This window comes from Falco biarmicus, chromosome 1 (assembly GCF_023638135.1).
Source record: "Falco biarmicus isolate bFalBia1 chromosome 1, bFalBia1.pri, whole genome shotgun sequence".
Classification (NCBI taxonomy): domain Eukaryota; kingdom Metazoa; phylum Chordata; class Aves; order Falconiformes; family Falconidae; genus Falco; species Falco biarmicus.
This window is the reverse complement of record NC_079288.1, coordinates 111,197,743-111,215,687: the sequence shown is the minus strand read 5'-3', so window position 1 is coordinate 111,215,687 and position 17,945 is coordinate 111,197,743. Positions and strand designations below refer to the sequence as shown.

Genomic DNA, 17,945 nt, shown 5'->3' with positions numbered 1-17,945 from the left:
AAGGAAGAAGGGCAATAGGGAAGTAAATTAAAAGAAGAAGCGTGAAAAACTTGAAAATTTGGCTTAGCTATAAAGTAGCTTCTGGCCACTGCCTAGTACAGACATTTTAAGTCTCTGAACTTACCCTCTAATCTAACTGTGAAGAAAGTTAATTCAACAGTATGCAGTACCCACCAAATACGGCTGTAAATTTTTTGGGAAGGAGGGTGATGGGGAGGTTGAACATATGGATGCAGTTAAGGTAAAAACAGATGTTTGTTACTTTTCTTTGCAGCAACACTCAGAAACTAAGTCAAAATTGCTTTTTTTTTCATGTTTATGTCTGAAAGAACTATAAAATTAAATATGAGGGAGGGCAGGTGGAGGGGGAACTGCAGTGAGTGTCACAGAGAAAGAATGAAACGGTCTCCAGTTTTGAACTGAAATCCTGAAACGAAGGCCCATATAGCTAAAAGGCAAGACATACACCGTTTAACTCTAGATTAAAAGACCCTTAAAGGGACTAACTCAGAGTTGCTTTCATCATGCCTGCTCAGACACTAAATACCCATGTTAAAACGCACGCCTCAGTCTGAACACATGACAAGCTACAACCTTTCCGTTTGCTACAGAGGCTACTTTCCATCAATGTGCCTTTAAAAGATCTACACCAAAGTATTTCTAGTTACTTCTCAAATCTGTAAGATTTAATTGCCAAGCATTTGAACACCCAGGTGAAATAACATCATGCATTGTAATACATATTCTTTCAGCATATGTGTTATGGACAGAAAATGTTTTGGGTTCATCCTCCATCTTTCTACCCAGTATTTGTGACCAGAAAATAACAATCCTTGCAAAAATAATTACTTTGGCTCTCTGCCACTCCTACCTCACTTTTCAATATTCAAAAAGGTTTACACACATGTTCCTCAGTGATTTCTACTGGCTTGAGCGATACGCAATTATGATTACTTGTTTTCCCTTTCCTTCCACCCAGATGTTGCTTAACAGCACCAGAGAACACAGAATATTTGACAGGTTTCCCCTCAGACAGTGAAGTTGAATGGTTTAGCAGCCAACTGACTAGCCCCCCATGGGATGGTGATTAAAATCAAGCTCTGATAACAAGTGATCAGAAAACCTCTTCTGACCAGATAGTCACTTACAGTCCCACAGGAAGATTCTGTTAAATTCCTCACACACTACAGAAACACAGATAACACTAGCTGGAGAACAAGCACGATTCATAACAATTAGATAAAATTGCTGAAAACAGGCTAACGATTATAGAGGAGAAGCTCTTTGTGGTACCATCTCCCCTTGTTTCATAGCAATCCCCATTAGATCAAGATTGTGAAAAATGGGCAAAATGCTTTTCTGACACAGGCAATGTATATGCTTGCTGACTGTACACCTGCCCTGGGGATACTGCACTACACTTGACCCAGGGAAAAAATACAGCACTCAAATGTTAGTATTATAAATTCACACACTCCCATTCAGTGTTTTAAAACATAAAATGAGCAGCCTCATTTCTTCATGCCAAACCAGAAAAATCTTTCTCCTGGTTCAACTTCGCAAATCAACCCTTTTTACGTTGAATCCCTTCAATTTTTTATCATTGCACTATTCACTTAACGTACTGGTTTAAAGAAAATTGCCTACACCAGCTTTGAAATGTAACAAATGGCAGGGAAGGGAAGGGAGCAAGGAGGGAAGAAAGGCTAAAGAAAAGGTACTACAAGATCAAGAGTTACATACTGTTCTGTAGGTTCTGTTAAACAGGCCTGCAACGCGTTTGTGATAAACCCTCTGATAACCAAGCAGAGTGTACAAGATGCCTGTTGCAGCCCACTAATGCAGTTACTACTTCAACTCAAGTTTATTGACTTCAGAACTGAAGCATGGGCAGAAATACTGTCAACAACCTGCAGAGGGGGACATTATTAGAGTACACTAGTAAGTTGGTATGAAGGAAAAAGCGCCCAACCTTTCACTACTGTAGTGCATTAAGGATATATGTAACAAAACTGAGTATGCCTCATTACACAAGAAAGCAACATTAAAATGTAGAGAGTAAAGCCATCGAATATAAATGAAGCAGAGGAGTGGGTTTTTTTCTTCCTTCCTTATAGCTTCCTTGCAACACATCTGTTATATAATAGTTCCTTTTTTTTTTACTTCCCCTAATTTCAGTTCCTTCTGTCTGCCCAGAATACTTGTTGTCTTTTGGAAGTTGGTTACTAGTCTAACCACTTGTTATTTACTAAATTCAAACTACTATAGATACTTGGAGGGGGGAGTGGTTACCCCACACAGGATTATTTTTTTCCTCAGAGCTATTTGCAATTCAATGTACGAATAATACTCCCTTCTGTTCACATCACAGAGGAAGTGTAGAATAGAGCATAGCATAGGATACCTTCCACCACACGTTTAAAAACAAAAACACTAACTCAGCTCTCAAACTATATTAAGAAATGTTCTATGAGAATCAAAAAAAATGAAGTCTTTTTGTCCAGACAAATCAGTATAATGACTGCCATGTAATTGTCAAAGTAATACAGGAAGTAATCACAGTTTGTGAGAATACAAATAGATCCCCCTCAGGGCCATGCAAGTTGCTCCAATCTGAATATATACATTCCAGGCATATTAAACAGAGGCATAGCACGGCCTGGCTGCAATCTCCAGTTCACGCAGCTGTCCATCTACTGCAGTGTAATCCCAGCTGCCAATCTGAAAGAAACCAGTTAGTCAGAGCAGACACAACCAACAGAAACAAATGTCACTCAATAATGTTCAGAGGCACTGGGTTCATGGATAATTTCAAACAGTATCTCTGTCTGGAGCACTGATGTGCTCATTCAAAACACCTAAATCTTTGGCTACTGGAAAGAAGCAGATAAAAAAACTAGAACTAGAAAAACAGGTCTGGTAGTACTTCAAAGAGACTGACAAAATAAAAAGGAAAAAAGAGTCTAAAAAGAAAGTTAAGATGAATTTAAAGACCTGCAAATAAAACTGGACTCAGTGCAAGCAAAATCCTAAGCAGTTCTGTGGCTACTTTTAAAAAATATAAGCCTCTATTTTATCTGAGCACCACAAACAAAATTGCCTCATGTTTCTCTCTGCTGTGGCAGCTGAAGATTTCAAGAGAGCAACTCATTGCTTCCATTTAAAATCAATAACTATCTCACAGAAAGTATCAGCATTGCCACATGCGATACCTTGAAACTTCATTGATTTCTGGCATTATTCATTCACTCCTCTAAACAGCTAAATATAATCTTTAAAACTTGCTGCAATCACAGAGTCTACCTGCTACTTAGCTGACTCCAAATTTTCTGATACAAAACTTCCCTCTGGAAAAAAGCAATCTGTTCCGATCTGTTAGCATTCCATGGAACTTCTTCAACTTTGATGCCATCTCTATTTATTAAATAAAAAAAAACTTAGTTAAAATAAAACATTTCAGTCTGAAGGAGATTAATATATGGATGTAAAGATCCAACATTTAATGGTCTTACATGATCACCTTTCAGAATGTGTAACCGTTGTGAAAAAGAAACAACTAATTTTGTGAAGCTAAGAAATACATTTATTTAAACTAAGTCAAAACTGCTACCTGCAAGATCAAACTTGCTGTTTTCAAAGTATGTGTACAATATTACCTCAGTCTCCTACTGCAATGAATGAACTTTCTATTATCATTTAATAAAATGTAACATTTGAGACCTGATTTTTGGACACTGCTTGAGGAAAAGCACCTTTGCACAACCGCAAGCACAGCACTCAAGAAGCACCTATCGTTCAAATACAACTAATAACTAATATAATACAGTTTGGTAAGTAAATACTACACCACATCCACAGACACAGTGGGAACACTGATGAGCTAGACACCCTAGGCTGCAATAAGCAAATACAATGAAAACACTCCAAACAAAAATTTTTAGTTTCCCAGTTACTGTGAAAGTCAATACAGATATTTTCAGACTGCATTAAAGAGCCATCAAATAATCAAAGCATGCTGACAACATAAAAAATAATGATATTTTTGTAGCTAGTTCACTCCTGTTTGATTCAAGGCTTAGTGTATGATATCTGCAGCTATTATACAATAGTGTTTCTCATCCTTTCCACATGGGGAAGAGGGGAAAAAAAAGTTTAAAAATTTAAATACTTTCTATGAAAAAAAAAGTTATTTTTGAAGGATTATGAGTATCCCTTTTTTTCCATCCCTTGTTTACTTTTTGATTGCTCTTTCTTATTTAATGTTGGCCAACAAATACGTCAGCTATCTAAGACTGACCAGCCAGGCACAAATGAAAACCTAAAGAGCCCAGGGGGTCTCAAGGCCTCTCTGGTTCTGATAGATCCATGAGACAGGTCAAGCAAGAAGAGGTGAGGGAACTGACTGCACTGAAAATTTCTATCCTTTGAATTTCAATCAGGGGCTGAGAAAAAAAGCACTCGAAGCCGAAGAACTGATTTACATGAGTTACTTCCTTCCAAAAAGCTTTACTACTTCCAGCCAAAGCTGTTGTTTTATTCTTACTTTTTTAATCCTTATATATCAGGCGTCTCAGTCCTGCTTTAATTAACTCCATAAGAGCACTCTTTCCTGCTGGATAGAGAAGCAGAAGCACCAGATAAAATTAGAATCTATTCTGTAATGAAGGACAAAAAGAGAACATCCAGGTCAAATATTTTTATGGATTGAAACCTAGCTGAATACTTTTATGGCTGTTTCTACGGACTGTAGCAAATTCGTAAGTTAAGACAAAGGGCAATAAACCCCATTTGTCATGTCAAACTCTGGGCTGAATGGAATCAAAGAAGTGCCACACCTCCCAGATATCACAGTAAACACTTGCTTATGCTCATTTTGCCTGTTTACTCTAATACCACAGATAGGTCACAGTGTGAGCTGAGATGTGAGAATTAATAGGTAAATGATACAAACTGGTGGCAGGAATGACGCTCCTGTTATTTTAATGCTCCTTTTACCAGATCATAATACTTCATCTTTTTATGGTACAGTTCCAATGCCCAGACAAGCTGATTTCACGCAGCAGTGGTACCTGCCCACCCACCACAGCACTGGAGGTCCTGTCTTCATTACACAGCCCTGCTCTGCATACCTTCACAGGAATAGACCAGGGCATGGGTTTGGTTGCAAGCTAACAAGTCCACCTCTCCTTAGCCATGAAATCAGTATGCTTCCTTTAAAAATAGTCGTCTTAATTCTGGTTCCATATAATGGTATTTTACTATGGGTTTGCAATTAAAACTAGACTAATCCTTAACATTTATTTGGCTTCTCACAATGTTCCTCTGCTGTACAACGTCAAGCATGCCATCTGCACAACACACTTCTGGCCAGAGACGATTCAAAGATTGTTTCTACAGTACTTTGAATTTTGCCTGCATGAATTTGTTACTTACTGAATTCAGCACATCTAAATTTACTGCTCTGAGACAGTACTTTTATAATCACTTTATCCTACTTTTTAGAACGCACTGAAGCCACAACAAAGACTGTTGCCCAACCTGCTAAAAACAGACTGATCGTTTTCCCAACTATTTAGCAAATGTTAACTATGCTATAAATACAAATCGTGTTTATACTTTGTGAAAGATTCACTGTTGTCAGAGTTCTCCAGCTGAGTTGGAGCTGAAATATGCTATTAACTCCCACCATGAACACAGCTAAAAGAGAGGCCAAAAATGCTTTCTCTGGGATAAGATATCAGATCTGCTACTGCTGTCATGAAACTGGGGTCATGTAAACTAAACATCCTTGTAAGATCTTTTGGAAAGCACAGAAGTCTCTCAAACTGTAAATATTTAAAAATAAAATTAGACTCATAAGAGATAGGTCTAAGATACATAAAACTTACCCAAAGATATTAATCTCGGGCAACATTTAAAAGCTATTATCCATAGAATAATTTACCCCATATGCCTTAAAACTGAAAATAAAAGAATTATTTCATCTCTTTATATAATCAGAAGTGGCACATTCAAGTAACATACCAAATGCTACGTCCAAGCTGATTCTTCAGAATCTCTCTTTAGAAACTCCTCAGTTCATATGGAAATAAAATATCAACAGCAGAACGAAAGGTGCCGATAGAATGGAGAAAGCTGTGCTTCCTAATGTTAAACAGACTACCTTCATGTAACAAAAAGGCACCTTCTCTTCAAAGGAAGAAGTATAAAACAACTAAATTATCTACGGTTAAAAGCAAATCACTTAATGGAATTGTGGAGTATTAATCGGATAGGACTTCTTCTCATCTTTTTCAAACTAATATTGCTAATTTAAAAATCATCAGTCCTCCTTAATTGCTGCCTACAAAGATCATATCAGATGAATTTTTTAAAATTATTTAAATAATATGGTTAGGTGCTTTTTGATAAGCATGGTACAAAATTTAGTATGCTTCATGAGGTTCGGGGATTCCTGTAACAAATTAATGACGTATTCTCAAAGCAATATTTTGCCCTCCCACTATTAACTTCATCTCTTTTCTTTACGCTTATCCAGTGTTTAAGCCAGCTACACAGGGGTATCAATGAAGAAACAGACCTTTAATTAGGAACTCCAAGTGCAGCCCAGACTCACAACCATCCTTTGTTATACCACGGCAGAGACAAGAGGGATTTCTATCCTTCTGACCAAGACACTAATGGAATACCCACAAATCAGTCCAAGATATAAATTATTTTCTATGGACTGTGCTTCACCTCTTAATCAGTTGCTTGTCCGAATGGCTTAGATCTAATTCTACTTTTTTTTTTTCTTTCTTTTTTTTTTTCCATTCGTGGACAGCTATTCCAAAAGAGAGCAGAATTTGTGATAAGAAGGTGCTGTGAATTCTCTCCAGAACAGCTGGATGACATTTATCTGTGCCGCTGTGATTCCTTGTCTCTTCCATACAGGCAACAAAAAAGCCCTTCCACGGCAGATCTTGTGATTGGGAGTTCCACAAAACAAAATGTGGTGTTCAAGAATGAAGTCAACAGAAGGTAGTCATATAGCATACCTCTGCTGGCAAATACCACATTTTCCACTGGAGAGAGATGTGATATTTACTGCTTGTCAAATGAACAGCAACTTCCCTCTGCAATTGTAACCTCCTTCAGCAAGATATACAAGTACAAGGATCAGAGTCAATGACAATGCTGCTAAAAAGGCTTGAGGAAAAAAGGAGGATGAAGGAATGGTCTCTGCAGGGATGAGTAGCACACAGATATGCCAGCAGATATACTGGATCCCTTGCCTTGCTTCTGGTTGCAGTTCCCTTCCCCCACTGGCTGCAATTCAAACCCTTCTCTCTTGATCTACTCCCCTCCCCCTGAGATTTGCTTTTGAATTATGCAAGCTTTGCACTCCTCAGGGTTTATCTGCCAAAAGGTAGCATGTGGCCCATGGTTTGCATTTTAGTTTAAAAATTTCTATTATAGCAGTCAGATCCTTTCAAAATACTTTACTTCCTTTATTCCCATAGGCAGAAAGAATGGCAGAAAAAAATTGCTCACAGCAGTACGAGAGGATGTAAAAGTTCTACATTTTCAGTTTAAAAAAAAGAAAGGTGGAATATGGTTTTAATCAAGTAGTTTTCCTTCCTAGACGAGTGCTTCCTTCTTGTAATATATATAACCTGACTGCCTATAAAAATAAAGGTGCCAGTTGGAGCCATTTAGGAGACCTAAGGAAATTCTGCATTAACCTACACTCCTACACTCCTCAGCTCCTTCCACTATTATTCTGTGTGTGGCCTCTCCTGATGACTTAGGTCACCAATATCCATACATATATCTGTAAAGATACTTCAGAAACACATGCATCATAGGCTTCTCACTACCAATGTGGTTCAGGCTTAGCATAGACTACCTATGTGGAGAAATTGCCATGGTTTAAGCACATGCTATTATTCCATATGAAACCTAAAAGCCTCAGTAACATGCAACTCCCAGAGTATACAGATGCTTCTCCTTGTTTCAGGTTTGCAAATAAAAATGCATTTTCTGCTACAACTGTCAAGATTTAAAGGCCCAAACCCTGAAACTTGTCGGGAGAAAGCCAAAAGCATCCTTTTAGAAATCAAGAAATCCAGAGTAACATTTCCGGTTTAATAGTTGCTTAATAAACAGATGCTAAATCTGAGGTGTCATGCCTGTGTAAAAATACTGTTAATTGTCCAGATCAGAAATTTATTTGGCCTCTAACCAGGAATTTGGTGGAGAAAAGAAGAAATATTTTCTGGCAAGCTGACTGAAGGAGAAAAATAAATGCTGATTGAAGCTGCTTGGCAGTACAGAACGTTAGCACAGGTCCTCAGGGAGACAGATTAGTAAGCCAGAAGAAGGTGAGGCTGTCAAAGGTGCATGATAAATTCATTTAGCACATAGATATAGAATGATTATGCACACAGATATACACACAAACAGATTTTTTATTACTTTCATCTCTACTCATAAGTAAAAACAGAATAACTCACCATTGGTGATGATAGTCATTAAATCGCTGCACTGTCAATATCATATCAGAGCTGATCATACACACCATTGCAAATTACTTAAACACATTTACATAAGAAAAAAAAATGTGCTTTACAATATACATGTAAATAGCAAGGGATACCTAACTAAACAGGAATGCTTTTACTGCTTTATTGACCTGCTTAAAAATAATAAATAAAAATATTCCATTGAACCAATCTTCAAGTAACTCTGAACAAAAGTGTTACAAGATAACCATTCCTTCTGCTGCCAGCATTTATCAGCATGTATTTTTGACACCATCCATAGTGTTTTGAAATTCTGCTGCTGCTAAGCTACTCCATTACTGTGAACTCAACAACACTGCTATTCTCCCTCTCCTGTTTTCATTTTTATATGCTACTCAGTCCAGGAACCATAGAACAACTCAAAAAAAAAAAAAAAACCACCAAAAAAACTTGTATTCAAATACATTAAAAACATGACAAATTCAAAAGATTTGGTAACAAAATATGTTAAGCAGTAAGTATTTATAGCAGTACGAAGCGAACGCCTCTCTAAGCTGAGATGATCCACACTTCCAGACAAATTCATAACTCCCCTGGTCTTAAATTACTTTTTTTCAGGCTATGACACAAGCAGAAAAGATCACAGTTAAACTAATTACAGAACTGTTCTAGAAAAATTAAAAACTACCTAAAAATTGTGTGTGGCAGACCACTATTTTGATTAGTATTACTTCAATTATTAGTTCCATAAACAATGGTTCAATGATGGTTCATTTAATACCAAAATTAAGAACCAATTTACACACAATGCCCAGTCTATTTTTCAGCTCACACTTAAACCTAGCATTTCAAGAGTTTAATAAATACTCTTACAAGGTAAGACTGTTTCCTTGTCAGTGTACAGCAGACAAACATTATCAATGAAATGAAAACATGACAGGGTGAACACCTAGTATGCTTGGGTCAATAACTGTTTCAAATCCAGATGACATATTTTCTTAAAAGCCAGGTGTTCCAGTATCTCTCTTCTTAGCTCAATTAAGTGTATTTATGTGCAGCATATGTATTTTACCTTGAAGTGGACCAAGATGCAGGCTGCAGACTGATGGCAGCCCACATAATGACGACATCCAGCCATCACTTTTGGTACTTAAGCAAGTCCCTGTGTATGCCTACATGCCCTGCACACTCTCCAAACCTTTCCACTGCACTCACAAGTCAGCTACAGCCCACAGTGTTGCTATGATGTGACTTTCTCTACAGAGTCTGTCAAGGTGCCCCAAACAGTCGGATGGCAGGTACATACAAAAAAATAATAATTGCTTACTTCTCAGACTTTCTTCCAACAAGCAATAAAAAACAAAAACATCTATTAGGATTAGCCTAGAATTCTACAGTGAACTTCAAACCTATTATTTGTAAGCAGAAATGTCTTCATTCGTATTTTCATTCAGTTCACACATATATTCCCCGTTGGTAAACATCTAACCACCCTTTTAAATAAAATTGTTGATAGCATTCATAATACTTTGTTCTTAGGGATTCAGAATATTTTGTAACAAAATACCACATACATTTATTCTATAATTAATATACATGCAGCTATACTTGATACCAATGTATTGTCTGAACAGAGGATGTAAAACCTATCAAAACCCTGTTTTAATTGCCCACACCCCTGCTTTTTTTTTTTTTTTTTACATTTTTTAGATGGACGAGGGAATAGTCTTTAAAGCCCACAATATCCTAAGGGATACTTTAGAAATTAGGTTTTTCTGAATGGTGCTGAGTCTGAGTGAGACTACTGATCTTTCCAATGTTTAAACATTCACTTTAGTGCATGAAAAATACAAGACAAGTTATTACTAATTTGATAGCAACCCAATAAAAATAATGGAAGCTACAAAACTATAGTTCTTGATGTGTGCTACATATGTAGGATTGCATTAAAAGAGAACTGTTAAAACTGTAAAAGAAAATTCAAAAGTACAAGCCACATCAAGCTTGCTCGTCTTCTGCCATTAAGATCCAGTAAGATCCAGTGAACAAAATGACTGCCCTCAGCAACTGAAGCAATCCCCGAACATACGTTTTTATATAGGCATCCAGTTTGTGCCGACTCCAGGTGCACAAAGTTTAAGAACAACTTGCAGGCTTGTTCTCTTGATTTTGCATGCTGTGACAACTGGTTCAAGCACCTTGCACTTGACTGGCTTTTTGCCAAACCACAAGAGAACACAAAGATTAACAAAGATTTTCCTTTACTACATTTGAAGTACAAACTTACCTCTCTCAATATGGAATCCGTTATTGAACTTAAATTAACAGCTCCTTCATAAGTCAAATAGTAGAATACATTCAGGGACCTAACAGCCTCTGGCCCTTGCTGTTTGTAGCCAAAAATCAGATCAATCCACTGGTGAAGCTGGCAGGAAACAAACTCACTTTCTAATGCCTGTGAGAAAAAAAACCACACACAAAATATATAAACTTGAGTTTGCCAGATAGTCATCATTTAGCAGTAGTAGAAGCATATTTTTTAACAGCATACAAAATTATCTTAGCAAGTCTAAATACAGAATCAGTAACTGTTAATTGATGATTTTAGATATTCTATCCAAAAAAAGGTGGGTCCTCTGGTAGATGCCAGAGTCTCATGCCCTACTGCCTGCTGACCAAAAGACATTGTTTTTTAAACTAGAACAGTGAGAATAAGGGGGGGGGAAAAAAAGCAGTAAGTGGAAAGCATTTATGGTCAGCCAGACTATATTTTTATAAACTCTCAAGATGAAATTGTGCTTTTCTGTGTGATCTGCACAGTAAATAACAACAGCATGGTAATCTCATTCTGACAGAGGGAAGACTGATAGACTCGGGGAAACTGAAGTAACTAGGGACGTTAGGGTACAAAGTATTTAACTTGCTGGAATATCAACTTGCTATTACTTTTATGCATTTCTTGTATACATCTCTTATACAAACCTATACAGAAACAGTCCTATGATGAATGATTAAGTCACTTTTCTGAAGATGTCATGCAGTTACAACACAATCCCCAAACCAAAAGCATCCAAACAATAACGAATCTCTCCATAACAGTATTAGGTACACCACAAATATGTTCAAAGATAACCTAAAAATTGTTGTCATCTGAAGGGTTAATTCATCTAGATTAAGTCATCAGCATGATTTTCTTCCTCTGTTTTATACAGAGAATTCAATATATTTCTTACTTGAATAAGCAAATGAAACAATGCAACAAAGTCTGATATTCTCTTCATCTAACAAAATGAATGGCATTTTCCTTGTAAAGGAAATTCCTAATTTTTGAGCAGAGGAAGTTAAAATTAATCTGAAAACCAAGGAAATCACTCTGCAACTTGCACTCAAAAATGATGGGTTTGTTTCATTAACTGATGCCTGAAAACAACATTTAAATTGACACATAAAAACAGCAATTGTCTTAATTTGTATGGTGCACTCCACACAAAAGCCCTAAATATGTTCAAATTAGAGCAAGCTGCTTGATTGTCACTGCAGTCTCATGTCATATTAATGCATGACAAACATTAAACCATACACTTAAATGGCAATTTATATCATTTAAATGTTTACTGCCACACCAGATCATCAGTCATTTAAATGTGACTTTCTGACAGCTAATTTCAGTTAATTTTCCTCGATTCACTTAATTAGAACTTTCAATCAAGAAAAGACCTGTACATATCTTCGACATCATATCATTCTTTTTTTTTATTATTATTTTTATTAGAATACTGAACTGCTGAAAGCATTCTTTAAAATGAATTGCCACACAGTGTAGTATCTCTCTGGATGATCATGTGGAAATACCTTACAAAATATATGCTTAGAAAGGATTTTTTTTCTTTCATACTTTTTTCTTTTTTTCTTCAAATTAAAAAAAAAACCCTCAACATTTAGACACAGACACACAATTAAAACTATAAAAAACCACAAGCGGGCCAATTAAAAATTAATGATTTCAAAATTGTTTAATAAGATAAAACCAGTCAGGAGTCTCATGAGTGTCCATAATACTACAATGTGCAGCCATAAAATTCTACAGGGCTCAGCAAATGACAATGATAGGAATTAATTTTCTTTCTATCCTGCTAAAAAAAAATTAACCCTAGAATATACTTACTGTTATCACCATAACTATTTAATGTCAGGAAAAATAGTGTTAAGAACTTGTGCATTTTTACATATATATATATGTAGTATGCGCAGAGGTTATTCATATTTTCCTTTTCTTTGAAAGCTAGATTTGTAAAGGGTCATATTACGTTACCAAAGCATTTGGACATGAATAACTAAAGGAATATCACTCTGCAACCTCCTCAGATTAACGGATAATTCTGACTTTTTCTTAAAAAAGCAAAACTAAAACACACTGCGCTTTCATGGAATGTGTGGGAGCCATTTACTTCTCTTTTTCAAGTTTAAATTATTTCACACTTGTAATTTACACAGATTCAAAAGTAGGTAATTTTCTTTTATTTTTTTCCACATTAGGCCATTTTAAATCTTATTTGCCAAATCACAAATAAAAGGGTTAAATTAGAAATTACTGTAGTCAGCATCAATACCCAGGACACTGAAGGCCAGACCAAACATAGCACACAAATTCAAATGCTAAATAAACTTGCCTGTCATTTCAGGGTCAAAGTTAAGTTCTCGGGTGGAGTGAAGTGCTTACACTATGACACAATCAATGGAGGAACAATATTTAACAGTCTGTATAATGATTAAAAAATAAAGTAGACTTTCAAGAAAAATAACACAATGTACCAGTACATGTGATGCACTTCACAGCCATGCTGGTATATACTATTTATGTATGGGTGCTCCTTAAAAACAAAACATCTGAGAAGTGAAAAAGTTCCAATTTACAAAACTATCCAGCTGTAAAAAGGAGAGGTTTTTTTCAATGTTACTCTTAGCATTTGCCTCTTGCAAAACTAAACCAAGGGTATCAAGTGCTACACATTTAGGTTTACTTAAGCATCTAGGACAGCCAGTGCTCATTAAGGCTCAAGTTAAATATGGCATACAGCGATGGGATACTAACATCCTTCCCATGCTGCTCTTAAAGCAAACCAATCAATTGTTAGCACTCCCACAGCAGACCAAGTACATCATTTACTGTGTGCTCTGAGGAAAACGTGCAAAACAAGAAAATTCCCTAAAATGTCCAGCATAATACAGTAATATTCAATCCTATTGAGTTATTGTAAAACAAATCAGTGACTAATGTCCAATTGTTAAAGGATCAAACAAGACCATGAAAAGACTGTCACACGAAGCCACACACAAATTGTCAATTCTGTCCACAGGGACTCATATTAACTTTGACAAACTGTCTTGGGGCTGATATCTGTTTCTTTAATGAGATCTATTAGGCAGAGACTAAAACACTTGAGATATGCTAAAAAGTACAGTATACAGATGTCAAACACAAACACCTATTAGTAACTTTCATTTCTCCATTCCCAAGGTAGACATGCTTCAGACACATCAACAAATTGAAGCTTTCATCTAAGAAGGAAATTTTTGTTTATTCATAAATATTTTTCAAATACATAATCTGATGTCACTAAATGTCTGCAATCAAAAGTACCTCTTCATGAACAACTCTGAAATCCATTATTCTCTGTGCATCTTTTTTTTGCCCTGTTTTCTGAAAGGAATGAATGGATAATAATTTCCTGCTAGCAACCAAAGACTAACGTCAGTCTAATGCTGGTACAAATGATTTGGTAAAACAGGGTTGGAACAACAAAAACAAAACTAGCAGGTTAAGAAAGATTTTTCTTTTTCCAGTATAAATACTCTAACCATTTATTATGATATGTTTTCCCAAATAATAATATACCCTTGGAATCAAATTTTGTATCTTTGAAGTGACTATATTGGCTTTTGCCCTCTACTTTTCTTTCTGGTTTAGATTATGTAATGACATATAGCATATGAAATTATGTCTATTAAAAATGTATATATACTGTGCTTGAGACTGGGATGTTCCAATTCTGAAATAAGACTAAAAGATTAACTGTATCCCTTTTTTACCAGCATAGGTATTTATTCATAATCAAGCTATACAGAAACAGACCATGGATTTGCCTTATTCCTATGCCGATTAAAGCAAAGTAATCTTGAAGCAAAGCATAAACCACGCATGTAACTCTTATTTGAAAGACAGAAAACAAGCCCGAACTATACAAAATGTCTTGTATATACTTAAAGTGAAAGTAGAAGCTTTGATGAGAAATCAAAACTGTTTCTCACACATCAATAATCTTTCCTATTCATTCAATCAAAAAAAACCCCCCAAAACAACCAAAATCATCAAAACACCAGGAATATACTACAGCAGCAAGTAAGAAATTACAAATCTCAAGTACAAATAATTACCTATTAACTTCAATAGGCTAAATATTTTCATTCCTCTTTGAAGCAAGGAATTTCCTTTGAAACACAAAATAATTGAGTCTCTTTTTTACATTCCATTTGAAAAATATTTAGGTATGAACAGAAAAGCATAAATTAGGATTTCACACATTTTTAGCACAAACACAATTTTGACATGAAAAACACCCTTCTTGAACATGACAAAGCACCCGTATAACTGCAGTACCAGGTAACTACTTTAAGTATGTATTCTGGCTTGGGAAGTATCTGTGTGCACATACATTTAAAAAAAAACAAAACAACAAAACTAGCAAAACCAAACAACTGGAATTATGTTTGCATGTGCAGGCTTTCAGACACAAGCTGGTAATGCTGCCTTAACATTGATATATGACCTTTGTAAGTTACAATGAAGAAGGCTGGTTTTTTCAGCCTAATTAGAACTGTTTCAAATTTTCCTGCTAAATATATGATAGAAAGTCCTTTCAACTTTTTTTTTATTCTAGAGTTTTTTTCCTTGTCAACCTTGTTCCAATCAAAATATGTTTTGAATTAAATTATTTTGATTCAATATGTGGATCACATTTCACTTCTAAGATTTAAAGTCCGAAAAGGAAAAGTTTAGGCTGTTCAAACAAAGCAAAACCAGCCACTTTGCAGAAAGCTATTCACATTTACCAAGACTGACAAATTGTTTGTGTGCACCATTAGGTCTAGTTTCTGCAATAGTTGCCAGATTTCCTGTCCTCCTAATAACATATTAACTCTTGAAGTGCTGGCTTTATCTTTTGAGCTTTCTCAGTAACCACTAGTATTTAAAAAGTAAATTACCAAACACACTGTCACCAGCAGCACTATTTGATCACATGGGTAGACATCTGAGGGGAAAAAAAGTATAAGAAGCTATTAGAAAGATACGGAACTCAAGCCTGCCTTGAAGATATCAGGACGAGGAAGAAGACAGCAGACATACTAAGGAGAAACCTCCAAGATCTGCATGAGGTAATACAAATTTTGAAATGATGAAATGGACATCAAAATGTTTACATGACTGGTGGTTTCTAACTTGCTAAATAACTGTTCCAAGCAAATTCATATAGTTTTATTTACTGTACTTTGCAATTTGTTTTAAAAATTAAATCCTTCAGAAAACAAGCAATTGCTTTACAGCTTACGTTATAAGAACTATCTCATTTTTCCTTTTGTGTGTGTGTTCCAGAAGTGCACTGCCAATGTATTCTTCATTACTGTTATAACCAAAATTAGCATTTCACTTCTCTATTTGGTATCAACACCAGGATAAAATAGAGAAAGATCTCCGGAAAACACAACCTTAATATAAAGGTTTAACTCAGATGCTTTACTGAAGATGACTGATGTTACAGAACAAAGGATATCAACAATCTGAGAAGAAAGTCACACACAGGAGATCTCTGGAACATAAACCTCTTCCTCTGCTCCTTCTACTTCTCTGTATTTAACAATAAGGTACTAAGTAATGACAGAATTCGTGTAACTTAATGAAACAGAATTTTGTGGCAAACTATATACTCCATAAGTGGCATGCAAACAAAGGAAAATATTTTACAGTCTAATGACTCAAACTCCTACATGAATTTATGTTATTACTACCAAAAGAAGAGTGAATTAGTAGCATGTTTAGCTAAAAATCTCGAGCACCTTTGAATCTTCTGGTGATTTCTATATTCAGTCTACAACTGTTATTCTGTAGTTTAAGTGGACAAGTCAGACAGCTGTTACGTATTTTCTAAAATGAAAGCTAAATTTCCTTTGAAATTTGGCTTTAATCTCAACTGAAATGTGTATCATTAGGTGCCAGGAATAAAAGATTTAGGTGAATATGAAAACTTGTCGTGGAGTGTTCTTAGCTACCCTTTCCATAAAGGGCAGCGATCACCCTTAAAAAAATATTTCTCAGTATATCCATGATAATCTGCAAATTTGAAAGCAATAATTTTAAGGCAAAATTGTTACAATTTACCATGAATACAGATAAACAGACTAAATGTTACATTTTTGTTGTTAAGTTTCAAAGTTCAGATATCTACCTTAGGTGCCAACAGTGAAAACATTTACACAGATGTTTATCTTTACTCTTGTGAGCAATTCCACAGCCTTCATAGCAGAACAACTTAGAAAGGTGAAGTATCCTGGCTTGCAGAATCTCTGAAGTGACTCATTAGAAGACACAAGCGTATGACTGTTAGAACATCTGGAGAGCTAGACTTAAAAACACAAACTTCCAAAGATGACACTACAGAGAAACTGAGAACAAGTTAAATAAAGGCCACCCAGGTCCCAAAGCAGTGTAGTTACAATCTCACATGCCAAACAAGGACTAATTTGCCCACAGTGCATGTAACTGCTATATCCTTCTCCTTGAGCATGAACACTGGTTCTCAACAGTTAATGAACTATGAATTCACGTGTTGGCTTACCTCCTTGTTCACATATTCCACCAGCCATGGTTGTGGCAATACTAACTTCCCCATTGAAAAAAAGAGTGGGCAAAACCTAACTCAGGCAACTGGCTCCCTAAACCAACAGATGTTTTTCAAAAGGCATACCAACAATGGCACCTTCCTAGTTGTGTGATTTCTTCTCAGCCAGAGGTAGAAAATGTACAGAAGAAGTGATCGGAACAAAAAATGATCAGGAGGTCTTTATTAAATTCCCCTACATGAAAAATAATATATAAAAGCCATAATTAATTACAGTTGTGCAATCACATAAATCACTATCATTATTCCTGTGATAATACTGATTTATGTGGCTTGCCTTTGTCCTTCCCCAGAGACACTCAGAAAATCTAACCACGACCAGTTAGATAACCATTTATTACTACAAATATGGCTAAAACCAAGTATTTATAACACCAGGAGGTGTTGCTGATTTCTCTACCATTTCTGCATTCCTCAAACTCGTCCCTGCATTTTTTTGTCCACATTTAAAATGTCTGCTACATTGTTAGAGGATTCTCTCCTCCAG

General features: G+C 35.8%; 1 protein-coding gene across 4 annotated transcripts in view; it reads right to left on the bottom strand.

The window, feature by feature from the left end:
* Positions 1–17,945, bottom strand: part of LRBA (LPS responsive beige-like anchor protein) — a 411,064-nt gene that overhangs the window by 48,614 nt on the left and 344,505 nt on the right. For all 4 annotated transcript variants that reach the window (XM_056360770.1, XM_056360786.1, XM_056360779.1 and 1 more), the window contains one exon: positions 10,792–10,959. In XM_056360770.1, coding sequence (XP_056216745.1) covers positions 10,792–10,959 — 168 coding nt within the window. The remainder of the gene's footprint in view (positions 1–10,791; positions 10,960–17,945) is intronic.